This window comes from Podarcis cretensis (assembly GCF_951804945.1).
Source record: "Podarcis cretensis genome assembly, chromosome: 2".
Lineage (NCBI taxonomy): Eukaryota > Metazoa > Chordata > Lepidosauria > Squamata > Lacertidae > Podarcis > Podarcis cretensis.
Genome location: NC_137171.1, coordinates 103,679,127 through 103,707,019, shown reverse-complemented (window position 1 = coordinate 103,707,019; position 27,893 = coordinate 103,679,127). Strand labels below are relative to the sequence as shown.

Sequence of the window (27,893 nt, the reverse complement as noted above, 5' to 3'; positions counted from 1 at the left end):
GAACACGTTCTATCAGTCATTGATCATTCCACCACTGTGGTGTTTCATTGCCCCAATTCAAACTACCATAAGCTATGAAGTCATGAAGCAGCACCAAGTGCTCCTAACTTCACCCATTCATCCCATCACATGCTGGCAGGAGGGCTGACAACAAAAGTTGGCTTGACTGGGCATCTGTTGAGGGCCCACACCCTAGCAGGGCACCCACTGGCAAGCTCAGCCCCAAGCAGTGGTGGTGATGAGAAGGAAGAGCAGGAGATGCTACTGCCTGATTGCTGTTTGGTTCTCCACCTAGCATACAAGCCAGCAGTAGCAATGATGAGACAGACAAGGAAAAGTAGGTGCAGCTGGTGATTATGGCAGTGAGGAGCTAGGTTCCTTGAGGCGGTAGCGGCATAGAGCGTGAGTCTTGGAGCTGGCAATACATGCCGGTAGAAAAAGGCTTGCAAAGCCGGTGTTCCAGAACGGCCTCTGGACTTTTCAGCAGTCTCGGCGTTTGTAGCTGGAGTCAGTCCTCCCAGACCAGGTGCGAAAAGGCCTGCAGGATAGTTAAGATCACCTACAGGTTTGGGTTTGAACGCAACTCTGAACGATAGTTAATCAAAAGCAGAAGGCAGTGTTGGTGCCCTGAGGCTCGCCCATGTAATTTTTTTGGGTAGAAAAAGGTTAGGTTTAAAAGAATAAAAGAAAAAAGGAATAACTCAAACATATGAACCCCCACCTAAACTCAGGACAGCAGAAGCTGTACCATCTGATGCTCCAATTGTGCATTTTGGCTCTGAGTCTGGGAAGAGGGAGTGACCACCTGCCACAGTGGAATGTTCTTCTGATGATATTCCATGAGGAGCTGTGAAGTGCCGTGATTCATTCCACACATGCTTGAGGGCTGTCAGAGAACTTGATGTGCGTAAGGCCTCTCTATATTAAATGAGCTCAGTGGCTTTTAAAACCATTTTAGCATAACCTGCAAAATAATTGCAACCTTCTCTTTGGCATTGCTAGTTAATATCTCACGTTAAATACTTTTCCTAATGCTGTGATGGTGAATTAAGTTAATACATCACAGCAAAAGCTCTCACTCAGGATGATGTATTATTTAAAGTGGAATTAGCTGGAAGGATCGATGCATACCCATTATTCTATTTAACATAATCATTGGAAGACCCATTAGGTTTTTCTCCTACCTTTGCAAACACAGAAGAACAGTCCATAAAACAGGGAGGACATTTGAATGAAAATTCCTGTGAAGCTATGGGAGCCTGGGACTTCTCAACCTTTCTCTCTCTCTCATCCTTGATTGTATTCTTTGCTGAGAGCAGGATTGTTAATACCTAAATGTTGAAGAAGCACATTTGATGCCTTGCGGCATTCGCTTTTGAGGCACAGAACCTGAAACATGTTACTATGGGACTGGGTTAACTCACCTCAATATATTGGTGTTTTGTATTGTTTGAAAGCCAAGGTCATGGCAGTATTTGCTGAAAACAGATTGTGGTTCAAAGTCCAGTGGTGCCTCTCCCTTCCCTCCCCTCCTTTTCTTCTCCATCTTTCTTCAAAACAAGCCATAACCATTTAGTTGTTTCAGCCATTGCTTTGCCCTCAGGAAACGCCAGGGAGAAAACTTGCTGGTTCTCTATCTGTCATGGTTACATGTCACTGGAACTGAGTTTCCATATTCAGGTTTAGAAGTAGTCAAGAGTAGGTGATAGAACTGTTAACTAGAAAGTGCCCTTTTAAAAAAAAATATTCTCGATAGCTGCATAAGAGAAATAATATTCTCTGTAATTTTGTAAATGAATATTGACTTGTGGCAAGAGGTTTTTTGTTTTGTCTTTTAAAGAGGGTCTCTGGTAAGAAGCGGCATTAAAATCTCAGCAGCGTACTTTTAATTGGCCATTTCCCTCCAGGGTAAGGGTGGTTAAAAGGGGTTATAGAAGAGTTTGGATTTGATATCCCGCCTTTCACTCCCCTTCAGGAGTCTCAAAGCGGCTAACAATCTCCTTTCCGTTCCTCCCCCATAACAAACACTCTGTGAGGTGAGTGAGGCTGAGAGATTTCAGAGAAGTGTGACTGGCCCAAGGTCACCCAGCAGCTGCATGTGGAGGAGCGGAGACGCAAACCCGGTTCCCCAGATTACGAGACTACCGCTCTTAACCACTACACCACACTGGCTCTCTTTTATATAATTTATTGCTGTATGTTTCATTTGTGTTTTACATTTATAGTCTTCCTTTGCCTCCTAAAGGCACCTTTCATGACCCCCTCCCCTTTTTATATTCACAATGACCCTTTGAGGTAAATAAGTAAAAGGGTAGATGACCCCTGGGTGGTTAAGTCCAGTCAAAGGCGACTATAGGGTGCAGCGCTCATATTGCTTTCAGGCTGACAACTTTCCGGATCATGTCGCCAGCATGACTAAACCGCTTCTGGTTTACTTCACACCGCGAAGGAAGCCAGAGCTGATGGAAATGACATTTACCTTCCCGCTGCAGCTGTACCTATTTATCTCCTTGCACTGGTGTGCTTTCGAACTGCTAGGTTGGCAGGAGCTGGGACAGAGCAACGGGAGCTCACCCTGTCGCACGGATTCGGACTGCCAACTTTCTGATCAGCAAGCCCAAGAGGCTCAGTGGTTTAGACCACAGCACCACCCGTGTCCCACCCTGAGACAGAGACAGGGAGAGAGTGACTGCAATGCAGTATTCTCCAGCATGCTTTGCTCAGTACAAGAGAATATGGAACAGTAATGTATTTTCTCAGCAGCATGAAAGCAATACAAAGTAGAAGTTGATATGCTCCTTGCACTCCAGTCAGCTCCATAGCACAACCTTCCCCAACCAGGTGCCTTCCAGAAGTTCTGAACTATGTGGCCACCTGTCATGGATGCTTTAGTTGAGATTCCTGCATTCCAGTGGGTTGGACTCTACAGTTTTAAAATTCTATGATAACTCCCTGCAGCCCCAGGCAGCACATCCATGCCGGCTGAGGTGGATGGGAGCTGTAGTCTAAGACATGTGGCAGGCACTATGGTTGGGGAACTTTGCTACAGCAGAAGCTCTTAAATTGTGGTTCACGAGTTCCGTTCAGGTGACTCATGAGAAGGTTGCAGAGCAATCAAGAATATGTGTACGTGGACCTGCCCTTGAGACCATTTTGATCAGGGCTGGGTTATCAGGCTAACAATTTTCATAATTTTGTGCTGGCTTTGGTGATTATGTCATTGTGGAAGGGCAGTGGTGGGAGTTGTTTTTTATTTTAAAAATATTCTTATTTAATCCCAAAGCACATCCGTTGCATTGGTAAGGCAAAAAGGTTATTAAAATATGAGTCATGTATGTGCTTTGAATTGTAGAGCAACAATAAAATAGTTTATTAAGTGGTCTGCCAAGACCTCCAGTAATTTTCAAGTGTTCCATGGGAAAAATAGTTTGAGAACTGCTGCTGTGTAATGTTACTGGAGAAAAAGTCCTGTTTTGCCATTACCTACTCCCCGGTAATATACAGCCCCTATTTTGTCCTGTTTTTCCTTAGAGCAGAAGTGTTTTTGTATTTTTTTTTTCATTTACAATAAGGTAGCTTAATCAAAGAAATACATTATCAAATATTTATACTACTGATAAAATCAAGAGTTTAAGAACAAGGATACGTATTAAATGAGGTAATCTGGGTAGGCTTGCTGAAACAAAACACTTTTTTAACAGGCATCAAAAACAGTACAGTGAAGGTTCCTCCTGATACTAATCGTTATGAGTGTGAGTTGCCATTCTGCAGATCTCATGTTTTTTGCAGGGTTAACATCGTACCAACGCAAAATGGCCATAATTAAAAGCCAGAGGCCTGATTTAAAAGGAATGATTCTCCCCCCCACACACACACCTTTGATCACCTTTTTTTTTTTTTTACTCCCATTCAAATACAGACAATACCAGGGCTTAGAAGGAAAGAGGTTATATAGGATTTGGGATTTGTAAACCTTTGACATCACAAGAGGTTGGTATCCAAGGCTCGTCCACACTTCTGCTTGTCCTGAGCTTAGAAAGCACGAGTCTGAGTAGTTTTCTGTTTGTCCCATGTTTTCTAAGCACAAGTCTCAGCAGCTTGCCCTTGTCCTGTTGCTTTCCCCTGGAAAACTCGCTCTTTAGTGCTAAATTGGAGCAAATTTCAATCTGCAGACGGGTGTATTATCAACAAGTGGTATAATAGGGTGTGGTCTGGCTTTGACTGGTGAACTTGCGCAATGCTGTGGAGTGATGCATGGAGAAACAAAAAAAAGATATTTTCAAAGCTGATTGGTTCTTTTCTTTTCTTTTCAGCTGTTGTCTGGACGAATCTAGACCCCCTGTAGCTCATGTATCTTTTTGGCTTGGTTATTTAACTTAACATGCTGCTATTACTTTCCACCTCTCACACATCATGACACTCTCTCTCTCTCTCTCTCTCTCTCTCTATATATATATATATATATATATATGACATGACTGTTTTTGCCTGGTTCCTACAGATGATGTAATGATGGCACCAGGCAAGCCTCCCTGGGGAGAGCAATCCATAAGCAGGGAGCCACCACATTCTCATGTTGCATGTATGGTGCACATGTATAGTGTAAAATGCACACGAACTCTCTCAGGCTGCAGTCCTAACCTCCATTTATCTGGGAGTGAACCCCACTGGATTCAGTAGAACTAACTTCTGAGTGCACATGGCTAGAATTTCATTGTAAGGCACTATGTGGCACACATCCCGCCATTTCTGTGAAACATCCAATGAGGTTAATTCTGATATACTGATAACATGTTTACAGGGCAGCTAGTTTTCTAGGATATCTATATCCCCAAACAACAAACTTTGCTTTTTAAATGGATGCAGGCTTGTCTGTTGGAGAATGAATGAATACAGCAAGGGGAGAAGGACCTTCAGTACAATGTGGTTGGGGAAGAGGTCCTTAGGTAGCAATAAGAGTCTTTATGCAAGAAGGGTATTGAAAGCATATATGTACCTTGTTTTCACTGGGGAAACACTGAAGCGTATGGAATACCAATGGTTTTGACCTGAATTAGCCGTGTGAAAAGCACTTGTAAAGTACTTTAATACTGAAGTTAATGTTGGAGTAAATTACTTCTGTTAGACTGTGTGTGTAAATGTGCTCCCTTTTACAACCATCCTGTTTGCTGTAGATAAGTTGACCTTTATTAAGCCTTAACCACTCTTATTCATATAAACTGTGGAGAGGTAATTCAATTATGTGTTGGTAGATATGGAAGAAGAACTGACAAGTTATATTTTGAGCTGTTAATATATTACAAGTGGAGTTTGATATGGCAGTCCTCGGGATGGGGTCGATAATGTTTAAGAATGAGGGCCACACAGTCTTACAGAACTTCTCCTCAGAGAGATTCATCTGACATCTGCCCTTACGACCTTTCTGGGGGCACAGAGCATAGTCCTCTTCTTTACCCTCTCAAGCTTTTTAGGTACAGCTTTCTTTTTTCTCTGCTTCTTTTTTGATAGTGCATTGGTTTATTTTGCTTGTATTTACATTTTATTTTTTGTATTCATATAAACCGTCTTGGGAATATGATTGAAGGTAAAAAAATACTTTTATTCAGAGGTGGGGAACTTTTCTTTCAGCCCAAGGGCTGTGTTCCCTCATGGGCAACATTCCAGGACACACATGAGAGTGGCTTTTGCCAGGTCAGAGGAAGAAAAATGGACATCGGTTTCTTTTACCTTTGTACAGTAAGCGACCTTCCAGCAGAGATTTCACACATACATGGATCTCTCCATCCACACAAGCAAAAGGCAATTCAAGGATACATTCTAGTCTGGGAAAAGCTTTTGAGAAGGGCACAGAGCAGGGCTGGTGGGGGATGTGGCCTGAAGTGGATCGTGGCCTTAGGCAGAGTCCTGATCACTGGAGAAAAAGAAAGGCCTGGAAGGTCCGCCAAGCACACTGCGAATCAATCAATCAATCAATCAATCAATCAATCAATACCTATAAATCAATTGTAGTTCAGCTCCTGCCGTGCTGGATAATCTAAGAGCCTAGTACAGGTATTGCTGTACTACAAGTACCACAATCTCTGGCCATGGGCCGTGTTGCTGGGACTGATGGGAGATGTAGTTCAGCAACATCTGGAGGCCCCAATGTTCCCCACATCTGGTCTTCTATATGAGGAGGGTATCTATCCTGTGGGGTACTGAAAAATTGAGGCTAGCATCAAAGGGGTGACTATTTTGGCTCCAAGACTTTGCATCCAAATTGTTCATGCATTAATTGAATCTCCATTTTCCATAGCTCACTGCTTCATGTCGCAATCCTCGCTGTGAATCTGGAACAGAAACCTTATGTGGCCAAAGGTCTAGAGTCTTCATTGTGAATGTAGCTCTTAAGATGTGGCTTCACATCCCTGTTGTGCTATAATATTCCTAGATGGCCAGCTGGGCAAGTTGTGACTTCTTCTCAGTCCCATCTATAGTGACTCTAAATCACAGAGCTGAACTCCTTGGAGGAAAGGTGAAGTGCAGGCTTAAATGAACAAGCAAATAAATACATTGGGTATGTTTTAAATTGCTTCCACAGGAAAATACCAAGTAAGCCCAGCGTTCTCGAAGGATAGTCACTGAGTATTAGTGCTATGATACTGCAGAAGCAGCTGGCTTCATCCAGTTCCTGGCATGCCAGTTGTCTTGGCTGTTATACTTAGCAGATGGGTAAGACTTGAAAGATTGAAGATTATTGGTTTCCACGTCAAGGGCCAAATGTTGCATAGGGAGTAAATTATAATTCACTTCTGAGAAGAAAGGCTTAAGTAAAAGCATTGCAGAATTGTAGCCATTCATTTTCTGGTGCAGAATGCACGCCATTTCAGATTTCGATAGACTAGGTGACAGCAAATTACTTGCCTCTTTTGAAATGCTTTGTAATGCAGTACCGGAGCCCATTTAATGAGATTGAAAGCAATTGCTTCAGATTAATGGCTCTGAAAGCAGCCAGAATCTTTTGGGTGGGAATGGCAGAGAAGTATGTCTCTCATGTCCAACCAGCGAAGAACCTGGTTTGTCATAGGCTCTCGCCATGCTTCTTTTCAGCTGGAACTCAGTTCCGGCACCTCTCAGGTAGGCTCCATTGCCATTATAAGAGAACAAGGGAGGCGTTTGTGGTGAGTTCCAGCACCTCTTTTTCTAGAAAAATAGCACTGCTGTGAACCAAGCAGATCCCACAACTATGGGGAACTGGGAGGAGGAGATTGGATGTAGTTCCTAAAGCCTGTTGTTGTTGTTGTTGTTTAGTCGTGTCCGACTCTTCATGACCCCATGGACCAGAGCACGCCAGGCACTCCTGTCTTCCACTGCCTCCCGCAGTTTGGTCAAACTCAACTAAAGCCTACACTGAACTAGTTCCCAGTGTAATTAGAATGCAGGTGCAGCTCCAAAAATGGCAGTCTCTTTCAGCCTTAGAGTCAAGGGACCACAGTAGCCCCTGCTGTGTGTTCAGCTCCTTATGATTCCAGTGGAATTAGGGAAAGGGCTACAGCTGAGGGGCACAGCACCTGCTTTGCATGCAGAAGGTCCCAAGTTCAATCTTCAGCATTTTCAGGTAGGGATGATAGAGACTTCCGCTGTGAACTCCTGGAGAGTCAATGCCAGTCGGTGTAGATAGTACTGAACTAGGTGGAACAATGGTCTGATTCTGTATAAGGCAGCTTCCTATGTTGGTGTGAGGTGGAGAGCGGGACCATGCTCACTGGCCCTGTCCACCTCCGTCGCGTCCCCCTCCATTGTGTCCCTCTTGCCACATTGTAATTCACTGAGTGGATTTCTATTGTTTCCCAATAAACGCAACACAAAACACTAATACAGTGGTACCTCAGGTTAAGTACTTAATTCGTTCCAGAGGTCCGTACTTAACCTGAAACTGTTCTTAACCTGAAGCACCACTTTAGCTAATGGGGCCTCCTGCTGCTGCCGTGCCACCGGAGCCCAATTTCTGTTCTCATCCTGAAGCAAAGTTCTTAACCTGAAGCACTATTTCTGGGTTAGTGGAGTGTGTAACCTGAAGCGTATGTAACCTGAGGTACCACTGTAACTTCTGAGGCGGAGAACCTGCTCTATGCCTGGAGGCTCCCTGTGTGACGTGGGACCGTGAGCCCTAATGAGCAATGAGGCAACAGGGCCCTTACTCTTGAGGACTGCAATGGGCCCTTTGCCGTTAATGGCATCCAGAATGCCAGTGTGCTAGCACTACCCTTGAAGGCCTTCTTGCAGTTTTGGAGTTCCTTTTCCTACATCATCTGGAAGGCTGTAACATTTCTCCCTTTCCTTGCAGAGCATTTCACCAACAAAAAGGCTGGGTGAGGAGTCATCTCTTACTTCCTGAGTCCTTCTCCTTGCCTCTCTTAAATCACCCTGTTTCCAAGACTGCTACTGGCTTTACTCCAAAGCAAGAGATCTGGGTGTGTTTTTTTAGGCCCATGCATCCTCAGTAACTCGCAGCTGACTCCTTCTCTTCCAGCTGGCATGGGAAGAAGCTCAAGATCTGTTTTGCAGCTCTTAAGATTGCTTCCCTTTCCAAAACCGAGTTATTGAAAGAAGCAGCTCACATGTAACTCTTCTTTCTCCCCCTCCATTCTCAAAAAGACAGAACATGCTCTTTTGAATGTTATGTTACTTGGTAGAACACTGCGTTTTGGTAGACCAGAGTCACTGGTGCTTCCTGCCAGAACCAGGACATTCATTTGTACCTCCTTTACAGTGGTAATGAGTATAGGGACAGGCTTTCTCCATTCTGGCACTCAGTGTTGGCATATGAGCACCAGGCCCACTAACTGATGGCTTTTCATCACCAGGAAAAACCCTGACCTTTCCATGAAGCTTTCCTGCGCTTGCTTTGAATGGCTGTGTTGTTTTTAAACTATGGCATGTTTAGCACTCGAGCGAAAAAGGCCTGTGATTCTAATTCCAGTGGGGCAGCCACTGAATTGGAGCTATCCTTCCTGCCCCGTGATTGCGGCGCCTCAAATGAAACCCAAGTGTGCTGTGTCCTGCGATCCATGTCAAATGCACATTGTGATAATCTTACCCTACCTTTTGAGTTCCCCAAAGCATCTCTCCCAAATTATGCATCGTGACCTCCGTTGCAATGTATTATAATTTGGCCACTTAAGCTCATAATAAGGCACGGCAGTTGTGAGTTGTAAATTGTGTGCTGTTTGTAGTCAGCACATTAAACGCTAGCCGCTCACTCTGCCTACGACAGTGTGTTCATTGGGGAACAGAAATAGCACAGGGGAAGCGATAAACAAAGAGATTTTACTGGTTTGATTTACCTTTGTACCATTTACCCTAAGGTGAGAAAGTCCTATTAGCATTGGAAATAGCACAATAGTACACTGAAACTGCAAGGCTGTGTTTATTTTTTGCCACTGTACTGAGCGTGGTAGTTCCTTACTTGTCTCCATCAAGGAGGATTACAGGCACTGTTCAATTATAAATGATACATGCAATGTTCTGCCCAGTCTTTCCAGAGAATCTTTTTCTTTTCTTTTCGAATGCTAGAAGCTGTGCTCTTGTGGATGGCTAGATGGTTGCAGTTCCACCTTTGGGCAGATTTGCTGAGCAAGGAGTAACGCTCAGAGTATGAATGATCTTTTTATGTGCGATGGCTACTGCATGTGTCAAATGTGCAGTTGGATCCTCCTAGTGATGAGTGAATATGAAACAAGTAATGGGTCAAGAAAAAGAAAAGCTTTGTGTTATAATAGTTTTTTAATGTATTCTTTATTGAACGGGGGGGGGGGGGGATCCCAGCTGCCTTCTCCACACAAGCTCTCTCAGAACTGGAGATGGATGGATCAGTCTGTTTCCAGTCTGTGTCAATTTTCCACATGTGTTTATTCATAAGTCTGTTCTGCATTAATTTTCAAAACTTGTCAAAAAGTGAGTACAGTATGAAAATTAGTATTTAAAGATGCATTCTTAAATGTCTATTTTATCATGAAATGCATAATTAAATACCTATGGTATTGTTATTATATTTATTTATAGCCCACCTTTTCCTCAAACTGGGACTCAAGGCAGCTTACAGATACAGATACAAACCACAGATAAAATACAGAGAAACTAAAAACTTATAGCAGATCATCATTAAAAACTAATTAAACCCTGATAGAATTAAAACAATATACAAATAAATTGAGAACAAAAGCAACAAATGCATCACAGCCACCATATAAAGCCCTTTCCTTCAAAAGACCAGTCAGTTCCCAAAGGCCTGTTGAAAATAAAGCGGTCTTCTGTCTGCAGAAGAACAACAAGGAGGAGAACTTAAAAATGTGGACCAAACAAAATTCTTTTCTACCCGTACCTAGAGCTATGATGGTTTACTGGCTGTTATGGCATTGCAGTTAAAAGCAAAAGCACTAAATGTGACAACTGATGCAGGCAAAACTGGCTTCTGCAAGATTTCCTGGGTACGAGGAATCATAAGGAGTGTGCACCAGCATTCTGCAAAACACCTCCTGCTACCTAGTGCAGCTGTAATCATGGAACTCACTCACAGTGTGATTCTATATCAACTGTTAAGATGTTGGTCCTGCACCCAAAAGGCAAGCCTACCTCTTACTTTCAGTAGATTTATTTGCAACTCTCCCAGCTGTGGTTATTCATTTCTCTCTGACTTCATTCCCATGCCTTTTCTTTTGTATAGGTCTGCCACACATCAGAAGTGCGAAAAACACTTTTTGGAGGCAGGAAAGTGAGTGTGAGAGCCACAAAAAGTCACTAAGCTAGTTGTAAGCTGTGTCCGAGACTAGCTCTAATTCCCTTTTCTGCCATCTGTCATGGACATAATGAGGAAGAATCAGTAAAATCAGTGGCATCCTTGAACATTCAGTATGTTACAGGCCACTCTCAATCTCTACTGAGCGATGTCAAGATTCCAGGGTGTTCCAGGCACTCACCCAGGGCTTGTGTTTCCTTTGGAATGAAGCGCAACAGAGACTATGGTGTCTTTATTATAAATGGTTTTATTTACACCTTTATACAGCCTGAGTCTACAGTGGGGGGATTTCCAGCATGCACATCTCAATGAGATTCTTTGCTTCTCTCTTAGGAACAGTAGGCTTAGGTCTGCAAACAGAGAAACCAGCCATGCTCCTGTCCCTTTGTTGCAGCCTGCTCCAGCCAGCCCACATGACTTCTGCCCGCCTCCTCCTCCTTCCCAGAAACCTTTGCCAAATGCAACTTCCCCTTCTGCTTACATGATCGCCCACTGTAATGCTGGCAACCTCCTGCTCTGTGCCCAGCAGGGACTTCTGCCTTACGGGTGGCCTCTATTGATGGGTTACCGACTGGCCATTTCAGTTTTGTTTCTTAATGGCTTAGCCCCAGCCAGATACATCAAGGTGGGCTGGTATGTTATTCAAAACTCAATCAAACCTTGATTAATCTGAACTTTTACTAATTCCATGAATTATGGGTGCCCCATAAACTCTGGCGCCTGGAAACATAAGAAGTAGTTACAGTACATGTCCTTGTGGCTGAGCTACATATTACACATACAGTGGTACCTCAGGTTAAGTACAATTTGTTCCGGAGGTCTGTTCTTAACCTGAAACTGTTCTTAACCTGAAGCACCACTTTAGCTAATGGGGCCTCCTCATCCTGAAGCAAAGTTCTTAACCCAAGGTACTATTCTGGGTTAGCGGAGTCTGTAACCTGAAGCGTATGTAACCTGAGGTACCACTGTATTATGCACATCAAAATTTCTGGAACCAGGGTATAACCATTGCCTCACCCACAATTGTCCATTATTTGGCTCTCCTTCAAGGCACATAACTTTTGTATGTTTCCAGGACCACTGAGTCAGACCTTTGGCTCATCTAGCTCATTGTTGAGCATACCAATTGGCAGCAGCTCTCCATGGTTTCAGTCAGGGAGTCTCTCCCAGAGATGCCAGGGATTGAACCTGGGACCTTCTGCATGCAAAACAGATGTTCTACCACTGAGTTACAGCCCTCCTCTTAACCTAGGTCTGGATTCCCTTAGGGAGAGGAACAACTTCAAGAAGGTACAAGTTATTGTGAGAAAGCAAAAGGGTGGATCATGGGTTCAAAACTCCTGCTCTTGAAGGCGCTTAGTTGCAGACACGTTTTTGCACTATTTATTTGACCCACTGTAGCTAATACATTCTGTGGAAGGTCAGTTCAGGCTCCTCTGAACCCTTTCTGAACGTAAAGCGAGTACAATTATTTCGATTTATCCAGTTTGCATTATCATAATTGTGTTAATTTTTATCTGGCTTGCATCAGTTTGTCATAATTGTGTTAATTTTTAATTAACCCACCAGCAGCCCTGAGTGCCTTCCCATAGAGTGTACATACAAGAAGCATCCCCCCCCCCCCAAGGAATCTCCTGTGGAATGCTAATGAGTCCGCGGAAGGAGGAGAGGAAAACAGGGTTTCTAAGTAAAAACCAGCTTTTCCCCATTGTGAGCACAATGTATCCACAAATCCCTTTGTGTACACAAGCAATCCCCTCAATTGAAATGAATGAGAATTCCTGTTTGTATGGGAACTTGATTGGGGGTCATCCTATAGATTGGAGTTTGGCCTAGGGCACCTTTTCAATTTTGACCATTAACGCAGATACCCAAATCATTGAATTTCTTAACAGATGTACGTGCTAACGGGCATTTTTCACATGTACCTCCTGGGGGCATTTGGCAAACGTTGTAGTTGAAATGTGAAATAAGATGGTCTTATAGTTTGGATGCAAAGGTGTAGGAACCTTTTCTGTGAGGTTTACAGCACCATCGCCACAGGCCATGGACTGGTTGTTGACATTTGCAAGTGCAGAGCGATATATGTAAACCCTCTGCTACAAAAAACATAAGTAGAAATTAATTGTCTCTGAAATTGCCATGTTGCAGATGATTCTTAGACCTTTTCCAGGCATTCATCTGCTCCAGTCAGATTATCCCCTCCTCCCCACAGGGCCAGCAGACACCACCTGCCCTTTGGGAAGGAAGATGAGAATGAGGGAGGGAGGCAAAGACAACATCAGGGCCTGCCCCAGTTGAACTGTCCCTTCTCTAACTTTACAAGGCTAGCTTGACGCTTTATGGCATTTATTTGTTTTATAGTGATTTAACCTTGTAAACAGCCTTGGGCACCTGGGCACAAAGGTGGCATATAAATGACATAATAAATGCCTTTTTAAAATCTGCAGAAGGTGAAGCATTCTGTTCTATCAAGGACTAGTCCACCTCACTTGCAATTCAGAAGAACTTCGTTGTCTTCAGTTGACCTCCATGTTTTATGCCTTTAAGTCTCTTGCCTGGAAAAAAGTGGCTGCTCTTTGATCACTTGATATTTCTATATTTATCTAAGACATTTTTATCTGTGGCAGTGAAAGAAGCAAGTGTAGAGCTATCAACTATTCGTTCCTCCCACCCCCTTCCCAGGTTATGATGATATTTCTAATGTGTTAATGCCTTCTGAAGACTTTCTTGTGATTTAGTCTCTGTCACCTATTTTATTATATTATAAATCTTAAGTGCTCATTGTTTGGTGAAGACCTGTTTTAAATATAAAGACTAAGCAGCTTCTTAGATAGCATCTTTCCTCTCCTTTAGAAGATTAAATTGAGACTCTTCTTCTGCCTGATGCCAGAATAGATTTAACCAATCATGTATTATTTACATGTAGGTCAATCAGAGGGACAATCCCGCACTGGAGCCTATTATCCATGGGTTGAAGGGTGTCGTACATCATGGTAAGTAGCTGCTTAAATTTACCTTTTGCTGGGAAGAGTAGAAGGCCTGGAATGTTGCCCTTAATGGAATGGGTCACCCTTTCAAAGGACATGTTGAGGTGTATATTTTTCATCCCCTGATGTTTAAGGGCACTGAAGCTATTATTTGGTTTGTATGAAGCCCAAAGTCATTTGTTACCTGGAAATAGGTTTGGACTGACATCCTTTTCTAAAAAAGTGTCTTTTTTTAGTTGGAACTTTGGAATATGTTTATCATAAATCGTTCTTTAAAAGCAAGCCAGTCAATAGATAGGTGTATTACTACTTTGGTTGTCGTTTTATTCTTGCAGCTAATTTTCTGTTTGCTTGGAAATTCATTCCCCCTCTAAAAGTTTTCTGTTTGTTTATAAATTGTTTGTCTTTCAAATTTAGGGAGATGATAATGAAACAGAAAATTAACTATCTGTGAAAATTAATTAAAGTTTGCAGCAAGAGAACGTCTTCTATCACTGACATAAATGTGATCGTTCAGCTATTCTGATGCACATAAACCTATTATCCTTGAATTTATAACGGGGTAGTGAAATAAATAAATCTTAAATTTTTGAAGAAGTTTTTATTGAGAATTTTTTTCGAAGCCTTATCACCAGTAATGCACCATTAGCAATTACAGAGAAGCGGTCTAATTTCAAAAGCAGCCATGTCAGATTTTTAATGTAATGATTTGTAAAAGTTTTAATAATCTCATTATAATTCACAAGGCATCTGCAGAAACAGAGTTAGGTACCCTAATAAATCTCTGTTCAGTCTATAAAACATCTTCACACCTTTTTCTAGGGGATTGTCTTTAGACATTAGCTAGAGCTGTGGAGCTTAACAAACATTTTTTTTCTCTTGACTGGAAACCTAAAACCAGTTGACAGTGTTAGATTAAAACAAATAGGATTCTGGATTAATTGCTCTGCTTTCAGAGTCATTTAATGTTGCAGCTGTGAATGCCAATAAATCTAGAGAAAGTGAAAAATAGGGGTTAAACAATAACACACCACGAAGTCCTTCATTTAAGGAATTTTCCATACGCTTGTTGCCATTTATAAATTGTAGTCTTCAGCTGTGAAGTAAAAACTACACACTGAGATGAAAACCATGTTGTTTTCTGCAGAAATAGATGTTATTATTTAGTTCCCACTGGGCAGCAGAAGACTCTGGCGCACCAAAAAAAAAGAAAGAAAGAAAGAGTGAATTGGGCTATTGTGGTGATTACGTAATTTGACACTGCAGTCAAACCTAGCATTTAAGTGACCCAGAATATTTTGTAGTCTTTCATCCTACCCGCTCGGTATTTCAAGGTCTCAACCCCCTCAAAGATGATTGAAACTATCCCATTCCATTTCCATCTGCTGCTGGAATACCTGCTGGCGCCTAATCATACTTGTATCTTGCAGGTATACTTCATCCCCTCAAAAATAGAATATTGTCTGGTACATAGCGATATCATTCCCTGGCATGCCTTTCCATCTCCACATAATAATGATTTTTCAGTCCTGCACACCGCACAATCTAGGTGGGCAAGAGATGTATATTTTGCTTCCTTCTCAACAGGGGTTCACATTTCAAGTGGGGGAAATGAGCAGGTGTGTTGGGGAAAACCTGCCTCCTCATAAGAATCTGAAAATGAGAAAGAATGAAATTCTCAATTTCGTCCACCATAACAGAGGTGTTGAACACTTTTGGGAGGGTGAAGGTATAAGCAGGGCAGGATGCAGCCTTGTTTGCTAAAGCAAAAAATCTTTGTTCCTTCACTTGGGTGATGGTGGAGCTCTGTGATACAGTGATCAGCTGTTGCTCAAACAAATTCTATAATAAATGGATAAGCTTGCAGCTAAGGTGTTGGTTCGTTAGCTCAAAGCAGCATGGGAAATTCAGCTCCCCTTGCTACGCCAATCTCATGCTTCTTGGCCTTACTTCTCACCTTAATTGCCAGGTTACCATTTTGTGGTGACAGTAGAAACCACAGCTGTCAAAAACTCCCTTCTCCAAACATCTTAAACTTTAAAGAACCTGTGACCCTCCAGTTGCTACATCTACCATCTTCCCTACCATTGAGCATTTTGACTGGTGCTGATGGGAGTTGGACTCTGAACTACATTTGGTGGGCCACAGGTTTCCCAAGTCTGGAATAAACAGCCTCATCCATGTGCTGTTTCTATAGCATGCCTTTAATCAGAACATGTATGAAACCCTTGTCGGTACCAGCAGATGGTGATAATCTTGCAGCCATCTCCTCATGTCAAAGTTTTCTCACTTTCCCATGTCCTTCCAGTGATTAGCAAAGATGTGTAATGTCAGAAACAACATTCTGCAGGAGTATAAACTATCTAGGCTGGAGATATCGTCAGGGATTTGAATTACAGGCTAATTTGATGGAACATAAATAATTGTGCCCTTCACACTGTCACCAGCTTAGTAATGATGATAGAGAAATGTCAACATAAAAAATCAATGCAGAATTTGCTGCTGTTGGTTATTTTCTTTTTTTCTTTTTTCTTCGTCTCCAAGAATTAGTTTCCTAGAATCCTAATGTTGCAGAAAGTTTTCTTTTACCAGAAGTACTATAGAAAACACTATTGAAGAAAAATACACTGTATGCCAAACATCCTAGCAGTGTTGGGATAAAGAGGAATGCTTGCAAGTTTTCTTCCATGTTTTCCTGCCCTCAGGCAGGTACTGCAGCTACTTCCAGTTCTAAGCAATTTATCCCCATAAAACAAAAGGGGGGAGGGGGGAGAGAAGCAGCTTCTGATTTCAGACTTCTTTACATCTGAATGGCCTTCCTTCTTCAACACTGTCTTATCAGCTTCTCTGTGTTCTGCTTCTGCACTGTACACCTACTGTTTGTACACTGATAATCGCTGTGGTGCATGCCATAAAACAAAAGTAATCAGACTTCAGATGTTGTTGGACTACAACTCCTAGCATCCCTGACCATTGGCCATGTTGGCTACAGCTGATGGGAGTTGCAGTTCAACAACATCTGGAAGGCACCACCAAAGTATTGAAGTTGCCCTCATGTGGTATATGCATAGCAGTGAGACGTGGTCAATTGCAGATCTCCAGTGTGTGTCATCATCTGTCAATGTCAACACATCTTTATGTCTTCCCAATCACACTTTGCAGTGTTCACTAGGAGGTTCAGTGTGCCAGAATCGGCATGAGCAACTATGATAAAAAGGCAGCAGGATTCATCTGAGTCACTTTTATGCTTTTTACAATATCAGCGTCTGAATAAATCATGCTGCCACTGCTTGATCAGCCCTGGGCAGCTCTTCTAGAAAAGTGTAGAACAGTTAATATATCAAGTTGCTGTTCAAATGCAAAACTCTGACCTAGATAAGCCCAACATTTATTATGGACAGGGCTGACCAAGGTCAGTATCACATCACTGGAAGGCAACTGGATTTGCACGGCAGAAGGTGTCAACTTTTGCTGCATCTCTTGACCATCTGCTTTGTGTGAATTTTGCCATGCTTCCATGTCACTACTGGAAGGGCAGGCTCACAGGATGGGCAGGCCCAATCCCTGGCCATTTTTGTAGTCCATGGTTCAGTGCCACAATAAACCACATTGAGGTTTAATTCACATGCACACACCCATTCAGCTTGGCTTCCTCTGTGTGGCGCTGGGGAAGGGTAACCCCTTTATCAACACACAGAGGAAACACAGCAAGCTAGTTATGCACAAATTGATCTCAGGCCCACCACTGTAGCTCCTTTTCTTTGGAAAATAAAACCTTTGTATGCCTCCCAAAGCGCTCTCATGGTAGACACAGAAACACTTGGCAGAGTGTGATCTCTGATCCAAGTAGCAGAGTTTGACCCACCTGAGTCTTTTTCACCTGCATATCTCAGGAGTCCCTTTATTGTTTTTTTTTTCCCCAAACCTCCATGACTGGCTTAAGATTAAATGCTCTCCTTATCGAACAGTTTCCCCCTTTCCCCCGATATTTATTTCTGCCAACATGCCTTTGAAAAGGTATGTGGATGTAACACATGAGAAATAAGCTTTGAAATGTAATCAAACTCTTGTGGTTTGTGCCAAAGCTGGTGTTTAGGACTGCCTTTAAGGCCCCATTTGCAACAGAAAGATGGGGTACAAATATTGAAGTAAATAAATAGCTTGTTGGTCAGGCCCTCTGGCTAATATGTTGTTCTCCCATCCAGCCCCAACTTAGAAACCATGTAGCTTCACAAGTGCATAGAGTTCATGGTATTAGTATAATGCTGAGAGACAAATATGTATGCTTCTTGTAACCTTCCAGCTGATTATTGTGTAGGCTAGAATCATAGAATCATGTAGGTGGAAGCATCATCTAGTCCAACCCCCTGCAATGACAAATGGCCATTCAACCTCTGCTTAAAAACCTGTGCACCACCAGTTATGGGAGTCTATTCCACTGCTTTAATTCCACAGCTCTTACTGTTAGAAAGGGCTATATGAAGTACTTGGGGAAACATCCTGTAAATAATAATAAATAATAATAATAATAATAATAACAACAACAACAATAATTTTTATTTATAGCCCGCCCTCCCCAGCCAAGGCCGGGCTCAGAGCGGCTTACAAACAATAATGGGGAATGAGATACAACTGAGAAAGCCCACTGTCTTTCTGCCACTCTTTGAACTTATGTCAGAGTGGGTATTTGGAGGAGGGCCTCAAATGATGACCTCAGGATCTTGGAAGACACATCCCCAGTCTATAGAACAGTATGGATTTCCTTTGCTTGAGAGTATTGAAGATCTGCCCGGAAACTAAACTTAGCTCCAAATCTTCTGTCTGTGAGACCAGTTGCTTTGAAAATTTTATCCTGTCAGTTCAGGAAACATTCTTTATTACAAATGCATAAAGTAATAATTTATTCAGTGAAAATTAGAAATTTACAGCACAATCCTAACAATGGAGTTAATGGGGTTTGCTCCTGGGCAAGTGGGGTTAAGATTGCTCCCCAGGTTTTCTAAATGTAGTGATTTCCCTTAAGCAGACAAAGGAGATCCAAAGGTGGTAGTAGTAGTAGTAGTAGTAATAGTAATAATAATAATAATAATAATAATAATAATAATAATAATAATACTATATTTGTACCCCGCCCATCTGGCTGGGTTTCTCCAGCCACTCTGGGCGGCTTCCAAAAAGATTAAAAATACATGTATCATGTTGGTTGGGTGCAACCTGACGTGGGCATTATTGGGGAGCTTAACTGCTTAACTGCAGTCTTGCTGCTGGTGCAGATACATTATATTTATAGCTCACCCCATCCAAGTTATAGCTTGCCTAGATCCACCTTGCACAATCCCTTGCCAACCAAATGCAATTTGAGTAAAAAGGCTTTCTATGTCACATAGACTGGTTGGACCCAGAAGAATGGTGGGAGGAACCAGCTGGGGAACCCTCAAAGGAAGACGGCTGAGAGCCTGGGGAGTGGGGGTGGAATGACAATGGGTGGTCAGAGGGAGAAGATGGGGAAGAAAAGGCGTTGGAAGCTGAAAGGGGTAACAGGGCCTAATGAGCTGGGGTAGCCTGTGGCAGAGGAATGTCAAGAATCAGGAGCTGAAGCTGGTGAGTGGGAAGAGGGAGGCCACGAGGCAGAGATGGGTCAGGCTGGTGAAGAGTCATAGGTGTCTCTTCCTGCTGCAACAAGTTCCCCTCCCCCCGGTCTCCAGAACCAGGAGAGGCATGAAAAAGGTAGAGGAGAGATTGGTTGCATGCTGGTGCATTCTCCAATTGCTTGGAAAAAGCCCTGGAGACAGACTGCTGTGGGGAGGCAGGAACCTTCAATCTTGGCAACTGATTTCATTGAATAAGACCCACCAGGAAAGAGCTGCTGTGCTCAGTAGGCCTGACACGCAGCCAAATCTGTGGAGATTGTGATCTTGCTAATAAAAAGTTAACTCCAACTTTGGACTGTGTGATTACCGACCAGCATGATCTGTGGCGTTATACCACATTCAGAACATGTCTCTAGGCCAGAGTTTCAGAGCTGAAGAGGCAGCCACTAAGGTCCAAAATTGAGTTTTCATTTGCACAAGGGTCTCATTCTTTAATACATAACAGACCTGAGGAGGCCTGAGGCAGATTGTGTCACGGTCCAGTTTACAGGCGGTTGAAGTCCGGGCGGAGGACATTGGGACCGGGGGCAAGACGGCGGGGTGGAAGCCAGGGGTCTGAGGGTCAGGAAGCAAGGAGTCACAAAGTCAAGGGTCTGAGGGGCGACAAGCAAGGAGTCACAAAGTCAAGGGTCTGAGGGGCGACAAGCAAGAAGCCACACGCAGCAAGGCAGGAAACATGTTGCTGTGGCAAAGAGCCGAAGGGAAATGCTGACCTTATATCCCTTCCCAGCTCTTGCCACCAGGTGCAGTGAGTTACCAAGCAGCCTCACCTGTGCGGCCACGCCTTGCCTCTCCAGAACAAGCTTAGGAAGGCCCCAGTCCTGCAAAGCCCTACTGGTCACAGGGTCTGGCTCCTGCATGCACCCCTGACAGATTGACCCAACCCACCATGTTCTCTGATCAGAATCACCCCCTCCTTGAAACCTGCCCGCTTGCAGTGGGGGTCCAGCCATGTCCCTTTTGGCCCTGAGAACATTTTGAGAGCATAAGAGGAATGAATGCCTAGTTCAGCCTTTCCCAACCTGCTCTTTGCCCCCATCAGCCTCAGCCCATATAGCTAGATGGTTAAAGACAATGGGAGTTGTAGTCCAGAGATGATGGAAGTGGTTGTGCAGCAAATTCTGAAGGGTCCCAGGTTAGAGAAGGTTGACTTAGCTAGCTTTGCACCAGGTATTTCAGAGCCTTGTGGGTCACTGCTGCCATCTTGAACAAGCCAGCTCAGACACTGGAGCACCAATGTGACATGCCTCTGACAACTCACCCTGTCACAAGGTGGACCACAGCATTAAGTGGTTTCCATAGGTAGTAGCAGTGACCATGAGAAGTGGGAGTGTGAGAGAGAATTAATTTGCTTCCAGGCTCCAGTTTCTTTTTCTTTTGCTGGCTAATTCTCTTGCTCATCCAGCAAAAACAATGATGCATATGACCCCCCTTGTCTTTGTACATTTCTCTTCTCCTGTTAATTAAACTCCTTGAGCACTATGCTTGAAAAAGATACCAAAAGGTGGATATTAATGTTGTGTGCTTTGTTGTTTTTTAAATTCTTGCTTACTAATGCCCCACCTTGAAGTTAAGTGCAGTTGCTGTAGGTCATGCTAGTTGCTTGTGCTTCTGAGGACAAGAGCTAAAATAACAGCTTAGTCCACTTACACTGGAAGTGTCTCTGTAATTTTATTGTCACATTTTCCTATTTGCTAATGATGCCTCTGCGATACTTATTAATTTTCCTTTAGAAACATTAAAGGAGGCACTTGAAAATAATGCAAGCTTCAGTGCTTTTTGCAAATAACCACAGTTGTGCTAATTAGTAAAAATAAACAGAGGAGAACAAATTCGCGCTTGGATTTCAGAGTCCTGATTTTGTGTGGTGTCTTAGTTATGTGCACATATACCAAAACCTGACTTCCCAAAGCCAGTTCTTGCTCTGGGGTTATTTGCACCCATTAGCAGCACTCATACTCTTAATTTTTCACTACTGTGTGTTTTCTATGCATGTCTACTCAGAAGTTTCATTGAGTTCAATGGACTCATGTAAACTTGTATAGGATTGCAGACAAGGGTTGCAACCATCAGGACACTTACTAAATGGGATTCAGTCCCATTTTACTCTGTGAAACCTGCATTCTAATAGAAGAAATCAATTTGAGATGATGTGTGATGAAGAAGAGGAGTGTAGGAAACTGCCAAGATGATCCATGTTTCTCCAATATGTAGAAACTTAAGGAGTAGTTCAATGGAAAACTGGGAGATGGATATAGAATTTTGTGTTGCATCCACTGTGGAAAGTTAATTTTTAAAAGGAATTAGTTCTACCTCCAGTTCACCCATTCCAAAAAGGAACTAATTCTGTTCCAGTTCAATTCATAATTCATTCACATGGTCCTTGGCATCCCCCCCGCCCCTCCGGCCCTTAGAATTTTACAAACTGCTTTGCTAAAATGTAAAATATACTTAAGAAGCCTAGGAAAACATCAAAGCGCACAAACAGTATAATATTTCTCCGAGCAGTTAAGATCTTTAATCATAAACAGCACCTTCACTTTTCCGATGGTAAATGTCATTTATTAATTTTATTCAGCATCATTTATATATGGCTTGATTGTAAGAAAACCTCTAAGTGGTTTATAAAGGGCAGTGGCCACAATCAATCCCAGAGTTAAGTGCAACAAAAGCCCAATATATATACTTTATTGAATTAAAATTAAAATGGAATTGAATTAACAATCACCCAAAGTTACACCAGAAAATAAACTTAATTCATGTTCAGTTCACCTGGAAATTATGGGAACTACCTTGAGGCGTAAAAGAGAGATTTTTTAATTAATGCAGTTAGTTCATCCCAAGCATCGCTACACATCAGCGCACATATAAGTAAACCCCTCCCAAAAAAACAAAACAAAAACGCTTTCAGAAGGGAAACTTGGGGTACTCTGGGAGCAGTCTTTCTTGAAACAATTCTCATACCAAAATCCCATATCTGCTTTTTACACTTGCGGCAAATTAAGTAGTACTTTAGTTGCTCTGTGTGGGCAGCGGAGGTGGCATCTCTCAGAAGGATTCATGAGCATCCAAGGATGCAGAATGTGTCTTTTCTGGATCATGGCCCTTATGGCAAATCCCATATAGCTGCCTACTATATTCAGGAGATGGAGAAATAGGCATAGTTCTACTCCCAGTGACTTTCTTGGAAGATTAAGGAGATGAGAATTATTCAAATATATGAAGCTGCTGTATCAGAGCATTTACCAAGACAAGAAACCATCCATTTAAAAACGTATTTTAAGTATGGTATACTTTGACTGGCAGCATCTCTTTAATGTCTGTTGTGAATGTCCTTTTCAGCCCTGCTATCTGAATTTTAACTCCGCATACCCAGGGGCTGGACCGGGAACACTTGCATGTAAAAGCTGTCTAGCGTGTTGAACTATGGTCTCTTCACCCAAATTTCTTTCAGCATTTATTTAAATTAATTAGCAGGAAACTTCTAGCCCTCATTATTGTATAAAGTTTGAATATGGCACAGAAATTAATTGTTTTAAGTAATTAGCAGGAAACTTCTAGCCCTCGTTATTGTATAAAGCTTGAACCTGGCCCAGAAAAGTGAAGTAAGACTGTTATGAGGCTTTCAAGTATTATTCAAGCAGCAAAAGCTTTCCCCTTTAATGCACATTTGTTTGTTTGTTTGATAAAATTTATACACTGCTTGATTTTAGGGGGAAACCCCAAAGCAGTTTACAAAAAAACTAAAGCAATAAATTATTGCTTTAAAAAAAAAATTACAACTGTGATTTAAAAGATACAGAAGGTTAAAAACACCATAAAATAGACTAGAACAAATTAAAACTCCCACAAATTTTACGTTTTGACGTACTTACCTTTCCTCCTTTAGTACAGTGGTACCTCGGGTTTAGAACTCCCCCCCCCCATTTTTTTTTATTAGTTTTCCATAAAATTTTTAAACACACAAACAATAAACAAACAAACATAAATCCTAACCTTATTGTAACTAATCTTATTAACATTGTTACGCGACTTCCTCGTATCCCCTTGGTTGAATTTCAGTGTATCTCGGATTAAGAACCTAATTCATTCTGGAGGTCTGTTCTTAACCTGAAACCGTTCTTAACCTGAGGTACCACTTTAGCTAATGGGGCCTCCTGCTGCTTCTTTCCATTCTCCTCCTGAGGTAAAGTTCTTAACCCCAGGTACTATTTCTGGGTTAGCAGAGTCTGTAACCTGAAGCGTCTGTAACCCGAGGTACCACTGTATCTCCTGCAACTGTACCTTCAAAATGTTTGCATGGTGTGAGGTTGTGATTATGCCATCTGGCTGTGCTCCTGGCATAACCAACCTCAACCCTATGGAGGTAATGCCAGTATAGTGGCCTTCACCCATAGATCCCAAACACATGAATTGCACATCTATCCCCCTCCCCCAGTGTACGAATTGTGGGGTTTCAGGTTACGCATTTAGGGTTCCACAGCTATGCAGGCATGCTCACCAAAGCATGGAAATTGAGTGTGCCAGAGGTGCAGATCCTGCCCCTCCCAATCAGTATTCCCCCATATATACGAAGGTCTCAATTACCAGACAAATGCGTTCCATTGAAACAATTTATTAGGCGAGTGTTTGCACGTCCATGATTTCCATTATTTCCTATGGAAATATTTATAATCAAAGAGATTTACCTGATCTCTTTCCCCATGGTTTCTTCCTGAAATGGCTGCAGCCAACCAGCAAAAGAGAGATAAAGGGAAAAAAATATTTATCCAATCTCTTCTGTTCTCTGATTCATCCAATCTCTCTCCTTCCCTGCGTGGTTTCTGTTCACAAATGGCTGCTGCCGATCAGCAAAGCACAAACGGGCAAGGAAATAAGGAAATGGGCAAACGACTAGTGTTCAGATATCTGAATCGGCTGTGTTAATAGCGAGGTTTGGGTAGAATTATTTACGTGTAGATAAGTGAATTTTCACATAGCAAGCGAACGGATAGCAGGACCTGTGTGTGTCCACTTTGAATGTCTGCGCAGGATCTGTACTTCCACTTTCAGGCATTCACTTCTAGTTTACGACAAGTGCTCCAGAAAACCGATTGTTTAAGCAATGTAACCAAAACGTCCTCCTGACAGACTGAACATTGCTTTTCAGCTGTCAGAATGTGACCCAGTCACAAAGTGGTACCGGGAAGGGATTAATAACCTCCCGAGCAGGAAAAAGGAATGGATTTAACATGTCATTCACTTTTGGGAGTTTTTCTTTTTGCCAGAGAGTTATGAACCGGAGCTAGCTAACCATTTTAAATGTAGGATGAAATATGATCCAGAATAAGCAGGAATGAGGAAAGTGGCAAACTGCTGGATTGTAGGTAGTTGAGCATTAAGGCACAGAGCTTCTTTGTTCCTCTGCCATTTAGCAGTCTCTGCTGCATCTGCTAAGAGGAGTCATCCTAGGGGTACTTGTCTTCCTGATCTGCGCCTTTTGTGCAGAGGAAACTGGCTAGAGTCCATCCTCATCTGTAACCAACCAGCAGCCTTGTGGTTTCTCTACAGTTGGCACAGCTTTCAGAGAGCAGTTGCCTTGGAAGGAAAAGGCTCCATGTTCCATTAGCAGTCCCAGGACCAATCTTGTCATGAAACATTATTGTAATGGATGCACAAGAGAGCTAAGGGATGGGACACCCACAGAAAGGCATTGCTTCTCAAAGTGTAACTTCGTGGCCTTGACCTTATATGAGGTTGATTTGTCAGCAGTCGTGGCTTTCTCTTGCAAAGGGCAATTCACTGATGTGAGAGATTTGTGTTAAGTTTGGCAGGCACGCACATTGTGCGCACCATCATGCGAAAGCCATTAGCAGCACATTAGCCGATTGTCTTGGAGTGCATTAATGAATGCCGTGTCACCAGCATTTATAATAGGTGGAGAACAAGGATGTTAATGCCCTGCGCTGCATTGGTCAAGCTACTCTCAAGTTTATGAGTTCTAACTAAGGGATGACCTTTTTGCATTTATGAAGTTGCCTCATACTGAGGCCAGATCAGTGATTCAGATAGCCCAACATTGCAGCTCTCAAAGATCTCATGTGCAGGCATTTCTTGGGCCTGATACCCAAACAAAGCCATTAAACTGGCCATAGCTCAATTGTAGAACATCAGTTTAGTATTCAGAAAGTCTCAGGTTCCACCCCATTCGCTCTGCCAAAGGCAAGGGGGGTAAAAAACAGAGCAACAGCTAGAACACCTGAATATATCAATAGCAGTGTTCGTTGTCACAAGAAAGCTGGAAGGTACCAGCTGACTACCAGCAATCTAGGGCATATATTATGAAACAGCCAAAATCTCTGCGTGAACTAAGTGGACTGAACAAACAACTATACCTGTGATGTTGTGTTATTTGCTTTTGCAATACCTGGTAGAGGCAGCCGTCCAAAATGGCCTACTTGTCAAGCATTTGAGCACACGGGCAGAAACTCTATTTAACTGCAATCATAAGCCTGCCTTCTTCCCTCCCCCAAGAGATGCTGCCTTCTGCAACTGACTTTGTCTTCCCAGACACTTAAAATAAATTCCACCTAATTGATAACCAAAATTTAATCATAGCAGGATACTTCAAGTTTGCATTCAAATAAGGCTGTCTTTTGTCTAAATAAGTTTCCCTGGGTTGATAATTCATATTTCAGTTCAAAATGTTTAAAAATGGAAGACAGGCAAGGCTGGATGAAATGTAGACTACGTATTACAGTGTGTATTTAATATAAAAGTCATGCATTATTCATTTTTGCAATGAATAACTTTGAATTTAGCATTCCTGCTCATCTTTCCTTTGATGAACGATTAATTATTAAAATATAATATTGTCAGCATATGGTACAAAAAAATCCTCGGAAGTGGAATATGAGCTTCATTCTACTTCTAGTCTTAGATTAAAAGGAAATATATATTCTCCGTGGTCCAGTTCTGCAGTCCAGTATTTAAAATCACAATGTATAATTTTAAGTACTGAGCACAAATTAGCAGTTATACTGATTTTTAGACAGGAACACAAAGAGTTTAACTTACATGCAAACAAAGAGTTACTAGGTGTTAATGAGAATAAAGTATTAGAATGTACAAAGCGACTGCCAAAGACCTCAGGGAATTGCAGCACAATTGAGTGTGTTTGTTGTTCTTCAATAAATGTATCTTTGTGTCTCATTTTCAGTACAGTCTACACAACTTCACTCAAGATAGTGTTTCTGTTAGTGATCAAGTAACACTCCGACTCAAATATTTTTTATTTTGCTTGAGAAAATGCTGTACTTCTGTAAACGGAACATTCAAGGCTCTTTAGTATTTTGTTAGCAAGTGTGTCACTGCAGAGTGTGTCACGGCTACTGCAGAGGATAGAAATTGTGGGTAGCTAATCTGCGTTCCTCTGACGTTATTGGACTCCAATTCCCATCAGCCCCAGCCAGTATGACCAGTGGTCAAGGATGATAGGAGTTGTAGTCTATGTGGTTAGTCGCTGGTTAGCCACTTCTGATGTAAAGGGTTATACACAAAGAGAGGACCTATGCAAGGATGTGTTGTTGCCACTGTTGGGTTAGGTGGGCCGAAGTGCATGCAAGGAACAGCCTATGGGATTATAGGAAGCTGAAGAGCATGGGAAACATCTTGTTAGGCTCTAGGCAGTTAAGGCATCTCATGCAGATGTCAGCAACCTGCAGCTCAAGGATGAAATTCCATGTGGTTGGGTGGAGGGGAGCCTGGGCGGACTGGAGGAGTGCAGGAAGTCAAAAAAATGGGGAGATGTAGGCTTGCCATATCTCCAGACACCCCCAAAATTGTTGAGCTTTTTCAAGGAAAACACTGAAAAATATGACCCCACGTAAGAAGGCCGCCTCAGAGCCCAATACCCGCCTTGGATCCCCTGTCACGGCTAAAATGGCCGCTGTTTCTTTAATGCGAATAAAGCTGGGTTAGCATGACTCAGCGGTCTGCACCAAGTTGTATATATAAAGTGAGAAATGTTAGTTTGTGCTGAGGCTGGTGTTTGGGTTGGTTGGTTGGTTGGTTAGTGCTGGTGTGTATAGGTATTCAGTCATGTTTTGCACAAAGACTTTTAATAATAAAACTCTGCAAGCATATTCTCGTGGACTCTTTTATGCAGACAAGGGTCCGAGGACCAGGCTGAAGAGACAAAGGAAGGTCAGAACCCTTTCCTCCTTTTTTGCTTTTTACAAACACTGACATCCCCTGCCTTCTTACTTCCCTTGGCCCCACGGTCTCTCCGGCTCCCCTTCAAACCTGCTTTCCCTTCCCACTGCTGCCTGCAAGGAGCCCAGCCAACCTCCTGCAACCATAGAGTCGCCTCAGGCCAAGAGTGGAGGATGAGGGAGCTCATTCTGCTATAGCTACAGGCCACCCAACTTCCCTGGATCACAGACTTCGTTGAGAGTGAAAGTGATTCTCTCGCTTCCAGTTTCCGGAATAACACAC

General features: G+C 42.6%; 1 protein-coding gene across 4 annotated transcripts in view; it reads left to right on the top strand.

Annotated features, from left to right (window-relative positions):
- Positions 1–27,893, top strand: part of PTPRG (protein tyrosine phosphatase receptor type G) — a 559,059-nt gene that overhangs the window by 398,656 nt on the left and 132,510 nt on the right. For all 4 annotated transcript variants that reach the window (XM_079957946.1, XM_079957945.1, XM_079957948.1 and 1 more), the window contains exon 6: positions 13,707–13,773. In XM_079957946.1, the coding sequence (XP_079814072.1) occupies positions 13,707–13,773 (67 nt within the window). The remainder of the gene's footprint in view (positions 1–13,706; positions 13,774–27,893) is intronic.